Source organism: Salvia miltiorrhiza, chromosome 1 (assembly GCF_028751815.1).
Source record: "Salvia miltiorrhiza cultivar Shanhuang (shh) chromosome 1, IMPLAD_Smil_shh, whole genome shotgun sequence".
In the NCBI taxonomy this organism is placed as follows: Eukaryota; Viridiplantae; Streptophyta; class Magnoliopsida; order Lamiales; family Lamiaceae; genus Salvia; species Salvia miltiorrhiza.
This window is the reverse complement of record NC_080387.1, coordinates 35,974,503-35,984,496: the sequence shown is the minus strand read 5'-3', so window position 1 is coordinate 35,984,496 and position 9,994 is coordinate 35,974,503. Positions and strand designations below refer to the sequence as shown.

The window sequence follows — 9,994 nt, the reverse complement described above, 5'->3', positions numbered from 1 at the left end:
AGATCGGAACTTACTTTGGACGCCGCTTGTTCACCAGGAAGATCTTCGTCTTCGCCACTCGTGCCTAGCTACTTGGATGAAGCCCTAGATCTACTGACAAAGAAAGAAAAGTAAGAAAAATGGGTTCCAATTTTGCATCTTATTCATTTACCGTGTGGTTGGAGTAAAAATGATATGTAAATCTTCACATTAATTAATCCGGGAATCGAGGAAGTGGGTGGGACGACATTTCAGAAGTCAATAAAAAAATTACCAAAAAGTCCCTATCCCAGTGTGAACGTGTGAATTATAAGTGAACAATTAAAATCGGTCATAATCTCACAGATTATTATAGGCCATTGGATCATATGATCCGATGGTATATATTTTGTCTTAGGTCTAACATTTACATAGGGGTCTCACTGGAGCGCGCCCCTATATATATATATATATATATATATAATTATTCTAAGCCCTAAACACCTCTCTCTTCTTTCCCCTGACCTCTCTCTCTCTCGATCGCACACATGCAGATTACGGAGGTTCCGTTTCTTCGGTGCCGTCCTCTCGAGTCTCGACGGCGGTGCCTGCCTCTCTCACCCTCTTCTCTCCTCTCTCACCATCTCGCTTCGACCATCTTTCCGTCTCCTCTGAAGATTCGGAACCTCCATCTCTCGTCTTTTCTCCCTCGCCGCCTCCCTCTCATATCCGGCGGCCTCAATCACAAGCCATCACCGCCGCCTTTTTTTCCATACCTCGAACTCTCAAAATCCACTATGCGTTCTCTATGTAATCACGAAAAATCCCCAAATTTTAGAAACCCTATGTCTCTCCTCCTTTCCTACCGATGCCGCCTGCCAGAGCCCCTGCATCTCCCTCTCTTTCTCGGCGCCACTCCTCGGCGACAGCAGCAGGATCGCTGCCTTCTTCTCCGACCGACAGCAGCGTCACTGCCCCTCTCTTTCTCGGCGCCGCCGCCTGACCAGGTGACCCTCTCTCTCTCACACACTCGACGATTTCCTCTGCCCTCTGTTCTCTCTCTCAATCTCTCTCGCTTTTGCTGTCTGTAATTGGTGGATATGGCGTTCTTAAACTGTAATTGAATCTTTAATTTTAGAGGTTTAATTTCACCTGCTTGGTATGGAATGTATGGAATCAGTTGGGTGAGTCGTGGGGATCACGAGATTTATGGCTTGGTGGAAAAGGAAGCTTACTCAAGATCTGATTTTTGTATATTCTATGTGACATGCAGTGGGGAACTCTTTGCTTACAATGGTGGTTCATGGGCTGATTGTTAAGAGCGGGTTCGTGTTGAACAGTTTTGTGGGAATCCAGAGCCTCTGGCGTGAGGCAGCAGCTCATGCCGGCGACGAGAAGGCGTCCTCGACGGCAGCGCCTTCATTGACACTATTTAGATATGCAAATGACCCTATCACTTGAAATTTCAATTTTAATTGACACTCTTACGTTATAATAATGCCAATGTACGATAACAACTTAGATTGTTTCATTATATAAAGGATATAGTTTCATTCCAATTCTTGTAATGTCATGCCAATTATTGAACTGCCAATTGTATGCATAAGATCATCCACAGCGGTGGGTGCGATGGCCGGATCGAACCCGGCCTATCGCACCCACTGCCGTTGCCGCTCCCGGGTGTGATGGGGTGGGGGCGTTGCTTCGCACTCGTGGTTTGTGGGAGCGAAGGCGGGGGCGTGTAAACACGCGCCCCTTTCCGAAATTAAAAAAAATAAATAAATAAATTTAACGGTCATTTGACCGTTGCCTTCAACGGTCTTTCGGCCGATTTTTTTTTTCTTTTTTTTTTTTCCTTTTTCACCTATATATCCCCTTCCCTCAATCACAAACACATCCACCAATTCTCTTCCACTCTTAAAAAAAATGTCTTTATCCACCAATTCTTCCAACAATAATTCTTCCTCAAATTCTTCATCCGACGAAGAAGTTCATGTTGATCCCGCACAACTTCCTCCTCTTCCCGATCCTACTCAAGCCCCCGATTTATTTATTATGAGATGTGCTGTGAATTTTATGCAAGTGGCAAGTTCATATCGGTTCGATCCACCTCCACCACGCCCGACGAAAAAGCGGGTAGTGGTTCGTCGTGACCGTGAAGGTGGTGGCGAGCGCCTCCATTGTTGGTGGGTGCAATACCATTGTGGGACCCATTGAATAAAAGTAAAGAGAAAATAAAATTAAAATCTATTGCACCCGGGTGGGTGCAATACCATTGTTGGAGTGGGTGCAATAGAAGTGAGGACCCATTCTATTGCACCCACTATGGGTGCAAGCAGTTGTGGATGCTCTAAGTTGTGTCATTTAGACTTTTATAGTTTCATTTGAATGACATCGTGTTATTTCAAATGTCATAGTGTTATTTGACATGTCATTTTGTCATTTGAAATCTCGTAGTTTCATTGGAATTGTTGAAATGTCATTTGAAATCTCGTAGTTTCATTGGAATTGTTGAAATGTCATTTGAACTGTTGTAATATCATTTGAAACTTCATAGTATTATTGGATGTCAGAGTAGTGTCATTCAAATTCTTGAAGTGTCATTTGAAATGTTGTAATATCATTTTGAAATCTTATAGTGTTATTTAAAATATTGTAGTTTTATTTAAATTGTTGAAGTGTCATTTTAAATCTTATAGTGTCATTTTACATATATTAATATATCATTTGCATATAATACGAGGAAAGACCTCTTTGGTTCATCTTAATGATGTTTAGTGGTGCCATGTAATTTATCTTAATGATGTTTAGTGGTGCCATGTAATTTGAATGAAGAAAGTATTCGTAACATGTAACTTTTAAATATAGAACAAATGATACTATTTTTTTGTCACACCCCAATTCTTGAAGGAATAAATATAATCGAGGTGTGAATAATTCATAGTAATAAATAAGGGAAAAACCTTGTTAAAACCTGAATAATAAGATAACAAGTCGGGCTAGGCCCCCTTTGGATCACAAGTTTTGTTTCATGCTTCTGATAACCAGTATTCATAAGCATAAAATTTGAAGTTAAGTGTTTAAACTCAATCAAAGATGTTATTCTAAATCTAACATAAAAGTCTTAAGTTGAGAAGACAAAATAACATATAAGAGTAATTGCTACAGCGGAAGTCTAAAATGGAAAGTTGAACCCTAGCCTCAGCTCATCCCGTCAGCACCGACCAGCCAACCTGAAAATATTTGAAAGTATTTTTGGGTTAAGTACTAATGTACTCAGTGGGCAAGCATTTTCATAAACATTTCATATTTTCGTAAAGACAGTTTATCCAATCATAAATGACATAACTTAGAAGGTTTTAAATTGAAATAACTTCTAAGCATGTTAAAATAATTTCTTTCATTTGTGCGCACATGTCACACTCCCTTTCCGTTACTCGCTGTGATCCCGGACCTTTTAGCCACCGACGGATCCATTACTCCCGCTTGCTTGAACTGAGGGCGTAACCCAGTTAAGTTCCCATTTGGGACCCAATGCTCTGGAACACATCCCGTCGAGCACCCTTATAACGCCTCATACATGATTAGTGCCTGATGAAGATCAACCCACCAGGTCACCTAATAGGTGTACACAATTATCAAATAACGTGTTAGGTCAAGAGAGAACCTCGATCGATTCGTTGTTACGAGCCTTAAACAGAGCAGAGTGCACAAAATATCTTTATTGGATAAACAGTTTGCATTTTATTGAATAAACAATTTGCATTTTATTGAAACATTTAGAGCTTAATAACTCAATCATACTTTATACATTTGGAAAGTAAGCCCACCTGGTTAGGCAAAGCCTGAAGATCATAATCACATATAAACATGTCTTGGGAAAGCAGCGCTAATCCCCCTGGTCACAAAGTCTACAAGAAATTCTATTCTTAATAGGTCTCGTGAAGCTAATCTTACTTCTTAGTGAGTGTACTAAATATTCTATGATTCATCACACCAGGTTTTCAAATTTTAATAATAAATATTGAAAACTAAAATCTTGAGCTAAAGACACCAACGATATCCTTGCTCGATTTTCCTTCATAATTGGATTTAATGAAAACCAATTTAAATTATAAATGCCTTCATTTGCAAAAATACTTAATGCAAATCATTCATGCTCAACTCATATAATAAGTAATTACACTTAATATATGCACATAATAATAATATTATTATTATCAAATTTTTCTATAACATAATTAATCAAATTAATCTATGTTATTAGCCCAATTAAATAAAATAAAACAGTCCAAGATCTTTTATAAAAAAAATACAACGGCCCAACACCTTAATAGAATACTGCAGCCCATCTTTTAAATAAAAGAGACCCAATTGAATAAATAAAGCAAGGCCCATCAGCCAATTAAATGAAAATCGGCCCAGCTCCTCATCACAGCTCAACCCTCAAACCCACAATCTTACTCAGCCCAACCACCTCAAAGCTCAACTCCTTTTTTCCCTCTATTCTTCTTCACAGCCGCTCACCCCCATCATCCTCTTGTCTCTCTTCGGCTCACACCCACACATCACATACGAGGGCAGCAGCGACACCCCCTCCTTCAGCCAGCGCCGCCGCCTCTAAAATCCCGGCGAGACACTCCCTCCGGCTGACTCTCTCTTCCGCGTGAACACAGAACACACCGGCCAGCCGCCACCGCTCGGATTTCGAACGGAGGGCGCCGCCTAAGCCCTAGCCCCCACCGAGTCCATCCACCCCGGATCTAGGCACTGGCGCCGCACACGGCACCATCTACTTCCTCGGCGACGGCGGAGACGCCGCCACCTCCCTCCGCTCACAAAACCACCACCCCTGCTTCTTCTCCTATTACCGGCGACAACAGCTCGCCGCCGCCGCCAGTCTCTCTCCCTCTACTGACTCAACACAGCAGCAACCACACCCAACATCAAGACTCCTCCTATTTCCCTCAATTGTAATACTCCGACGAGCAACAGGAGTTCCACCGCCTCGGCCCTTGTCCGACAGATTTGGGGAACAAAGCTCACACGCATATAAAAGTTCTTTTTTTTCTTTTCAATGAATAAAAGGTTCTTGAAATCATTCAGTGACTCGTTTTGTAAAAACATAATCTTGCAATTTGGTTATCACAATTAAACATGTATGCTCTTCTCTAATAGTCGATTCAGTAGATATCTTGCTCATTAGCATATATGAACAGTTATGCATTTCATATGTTGACTCTGTGATACATATAGGTAACACGAATGTATGTGTATGTGTGTTTCTTGTTTGGGCAGATGTGATTTGTGTGTTTATAAAGGTGATTTAGATGCCTCATTCAATATTGCAAAAACAAGTAATGGAGTTTTTAAAAGATGAAACCTTGTGATAGTTCTTTGAGCTGGGCTTCAGTGATCTGCAAAGCATTTCTTGGACTGATTGTTGTGGACGAGAGAGTAAAATGGGTAAAGGGAAATTTGAGTCTGATTTGTGTAGAATGACAAAAGATAGAATTTTGCTGAAGTAACTTTGGATTGGTAAAGGAGTTGTTGAGGACTTGATGTCTCTGCCTTAGGAATGGGTAAAAGTTGATAAGGCTAAAGGAAATGGTATGGCTATGCCTACTCTTGATGGGATCGTTGAGTGTGTGTGAGGCTATGATGCATGGATTCTTCAAAAATTAGCATGTACGGCGAATCGGATTCTTTTGGGGTGCGATTCTCTCGGATTCTCGTCGGATTCGCACCCGATTCGCCACGTGGCGTATCTTTTAAAACAATTTATAAAAATAAACCGGATTCGCAAATTCCATAGGCGAAATTCACGTATCTCATGCACGAAAGGCCTGCACAAGGTTGATTTTGATAATTTTATTGGACTAATAATATTTGAATCGTTATATTGTTGCCCAATTAACTTATACAATTGAAAATGCTTAACTTTTGAGTAAAATAAAATGTAAATTACATATAATTAATTTAAGAAAATTTAAATTGTATATATTTTATAAGCATTATATATAATAAAATTTTAATAATTAGATGTATCCTTGCCGAATCGCACCCTATAATTTTTTAGAAACCCGTATCCCCGTACTCGTATCGTATCGCCCCCGCATCCGCACCACCGCACCTATGCAACATAGGTGTGAGGTGAAGGAGGGTTTGACAAATAAATCATTCACAGTTGAATTATCGAAACTGTAATAAATTCTCAGGGTTCGCTAATTAAATAGCTCATGTAGGTGCTAGATGCTAAATGCTAAATGCTAAATTTAAATAAATATGCAATGCATAAGAATTTAAATAAATGAAATTTTACAAAAGTTTTTTTGTAAATCATTTGCTGGAATTAAAAATAAATTGTTTCATTTCTCCAGCGTGAATCGTCTCATACTTCTAAGAGCATCCACAATGCTTGTTGCTTAGAGGGGTGTCTTAGGAGTGGGCCCCACCTAAGACACACCCCTCTCCAATGCATTGTGTCTTAGGTAGGTGCTTAAATCCCCATTTCCACAAAATTCATATTTCTACACTTTTATTTTTAAATTCCCAATTCCATTAAAAATAAAATTAAACATTACAATATTTTAAAGACATAATTTAAATACAATAATAATAAAAAAATTACAAGAATTTTCTAGGGCTCAATCGGACCAAAACGAGACCAAATGTGCTCCTTCAAATCCAATGTGAGGCGAGCATGCATCTCCGCGTCTCGCATGGATGCTTGTCGTGCAACAAAAGCACGAAAATCCGACAGAGCACCGACATGAGGTTGAGATGCGGCGCTACTCGAAGCTTCGTCGGCGTCTTCTTCCCACTGTGTTGCTTGCTCGCCTTCGTCTTCGATGATCATGTTGTGCAAAATGATGCACGTGAACATGATGTCACTCATCGCCTCCTTGCTCCAAAGACGCGCTGGGCCTTTGACGATTGCCCAACGAGCTTGAAGGACGCCGAAGGCTCGTTCAATATCCTTGCGAGCCGCTTCCTGCATCACTTGGAACCTCTTCCCTTTCGGATCCGTCGGATGTGTAGGACTCTTCATGAATACAGGCCAATTGGGATAGATGCCGTCAGTCAAGTAGTACCCACTTGTGTAGTAGGCGTTGTTGACTTGATATGTGACCGACACCCCCATTCCTTGCAGCCGATCGTTGAATAACGTCGAGTTGTTGAACACGTTGATGTCGTTGTTCGAACCAGGAGTCCCCAAAAAAGCATGCCAGATCCATAGATCTTGCAAGGAGACGGCTTCGAGGATGATGGTCGGTTCCCCCTGATCGCCGCGAGTGTATGCGCCTTGCCATGCCGTTGGGACAATTCTTCCACGCCCAATGCATGCAATCAAGGCTCCCTAGCATTCCCGGGAAGCCGTGCTTCGCTTCGTGCATTGCTAGAAGCCGTTGGCAGTCAGCGGAAGTCGGTCTCCTCAAGTACTCCGCGCCGAAGAGTTGAATAATGGCACGACTGAATCTCCGGAAGCACTCCAACGATGTGGACTCTGCAATCCGGAGATACTCGTCGTATTGCTCCGCTGCCCCACCGTTGCTAGCATACGAACAGCGACAGTGCACTTTTGCAATGACGTGAAGCCGGGCCTCCCAAGTGCATCCGTGCGTTGTTGGAAGTATGGATCGGAGGCGACGGCATTAACGATGCGCAAAAACAACGCACGACGCATCCGAAAACGGCGGCGAAAGATGTTGTCGGGGTAGACCAGATTTTCATCAAAGTAATCCGCGTGCAAACGTACAGCGCCGGCTTCACGGTCCCGACGAATGAAAGCCTTCTTCCGCGCACCTCGTCGGCGACGACGAGGTTGCTCTTCTGGATCACCAATATCTTGAACAATTTGGTTAAATTGTTGTACAATATTGGAAAATTCTTCAGCACGTCGCTCGTCCTCGTGGCTTGATGAGGAGGAAGACATTTTTTTTAGAAATTTTTTTGATGTGGAGATGATTTTTTGATGTGGAGATGTGAAATGAATGAAGAAGAGTGGTGATATATATAGATAAAAGGGAAAAAAAAATGAAAAAGTCGAATTCGGCCGTTTGATTCAACGGTCATTTTATTAAAAAAAAAATTACAAACGGTCGAAAATTCAAAAAAGAATCGAATTAATTTTTTTTTAAATAGGCGATCCGCCTCTCGCCCCGGATCTTCGCTTCGCCACCCCTTCGAACCAGGACGGGTCTCCAGCGCGCGTCGTCTTCCTTCGTCCCGGCTCGACCCGCCCTTCAATCTTCGCGCTGTGGATGGTCTAAGTTCAAAATTTACTCTAAATTTAGCTAGGGAAAAGCGGGGCGTTACATTTTTTTACTAAATGAAACCTTTAAATATAGAACAAATGATACTATTTTTCTTATTAAATGAAACCTTTAATATAGAACAAATGATACTATTTTTCTTATTAAATGAAACATTTAATATAGAACAAATAATACTATTTTTGAAACTAAATAAAATAAAAAAATAATTAAAAATTGAAACGAAAAAGAAAAAAGAAGAAGAAGAAAAAAAAGAATAAAGAAGATGGAAAAAGGAAAAAACGAAAAAGAAAAAAGAAGGAAAATGATACTTTTTATTTTGCAAATGAAACTTTTAATATATATAAACGTTACTATTTTTTCTTGGTAAATGACACATTTAATAATAGAAAATGACACTATTTTACTTGTAGATGATATTATTCTTAAGTATAATAACACTTTAGATATAGTTTCATTTACATATATTCTTAAAAAAAGTAAATGACACTATGTTACTTGTTAAGTAACACTATTAAAACATTGAGTTGATACTATAATCTTGTAAATGACACTTTTCTATAATTGACACGATGTAAATAACACTACTTATAATAATTAACACTATAACATTTCAAAGACACAACTCCTATATAAAAATGACACTACAAGATTGCAAAAAACACTTTAATATTTCAAAAGACACTATAACATTTGAAATGACACCTTAAGATTCAGAATGGCACATAGACATTTCGAATGACACTACAAGATTTCAAATGACGCTTAGAATGACACTTAGACATTTCGAATGACACTACTAAATTTTAAATGATACTATAACATTTGAAATGACACTACAATATTTGAAATGACACTATAACATTTATAAAGAAACTATAAAATATCAAATGATACTATAAAATTTCAAATGGCACTTTAACATTTCAAAATAAACTATAAAATATCAAATGACACTATAACATTTGAAATGACACTTTAACATTTCGAATGACACTACAAGATTATACTATTTTTCTTACTAAATGAAACCTTTAAATATAGAACAAATGATACTATTTTTCTTACTAAATGAAACCATTATATAGAGAATAAATGATACTATTTTTCTTACTAAATGAAACCTTTAATATAGAACAAATAATACTATTTTTCTTACTAAATGAAACCTTTAATATATAACAAATAATACTCCCTCCGTCCGCCAAAAGTGGACCATTTTTACTATATCGGGCGTCCGCAAAGAGTATACCACTTTCCTTTTATAGAAATGGTCCCACCATCACTTTAATCTTTTATCCTTACAAACACTCTTTATTTACAAAAGAAACCACCTCAAATTCAATCTCAACCACACATCTCATAAAGTGGTGGGACCCTTTCTCCACTACATCAAAATTATCACCAATTTTATTAAATCTCGTGCCCAGCCAAAGTGGTCCACTTTTGGCGGACGGAGGGAGTACTATTTTTCAAACTAAATAAAATAAAAAAATAATAGTTGAAGGGTCTTTGAAATGTCATAGTGTCATTTGAAATCTTATAGTGTCATTTTAATTGTTGAGGTTTCATTTGAAATGTCATAGTGTCATTTGAAATCTCGTAATGTCATTTGAAATCTTGTAGCGTCATTTGAATTCTTTGATTGTCATTTTAAGCGTTGAAGTGTCATTTGAATTGTTCGAGTATCATATGAAATGTCAAAGTATCATTTCAAGTGTTGAAGTGTTATTTCAATTCTTCAAGTGTTATTTGAAGTG

General features: G+C 39.0%; 1 protein-coding gene and 1 long non-coding RNA gene across 2 annotated transcripts; one reads left to right on the top strand and one right to left on the bottom strand.

Moving 5' to 3' along the window:
* Nucleotides 1-451: 451 nt before the first annotated feature.
* LOC131022918 (uncharacterized) lies at nt 452-1,517 on the top strand. The gene is made up of 2 exons (XR_009101445.1): nt 452-965; nt 1,232-1,517. It is a non-coding gene; the product is annotated as an uncharacterized LOC131022918 (long non-coding RNA).
* Nucleotides 1,518-4,793: 3,276 nt separating this feature from the next.
* On the bottom strand, nt 4,794-7,102 carry LOC131007208 (uncharacterized). Its single transcript, XM_057934364.1, has 2 exons — nt 6,627-7,102; nt 4,794-4,872 (listed from the first exon to the last, which is right to left on the bottom strand). The coding sequence occupies exons 1-2, from the start codon at nt 7,100-7,102 to the stop codon at nt 4,794-4,796; spliced, it is 555 nt and encodes a 184-aa protein (XP_057790347.1).
* Between the last annotated feature and the right edge of the window lie 2,892 nt (nt 7,103-9,994).

Coding starts and splice junctions, on each gene's coding strand:
- LOC131007208 (XM_057934364.1), bottom strand. CDS start 7,102: ATGGGGGTGTCGGTCACATATCAAGTCAACAACGCCTACTACACAAGT. Junction 4,873..6,626: donor GATTTGAAGGAGCACATTTG/GTCTCGTTTTGG, acceptor GTGTTGAGTCAG/TAGAGGGAGAGAGACTGGCG.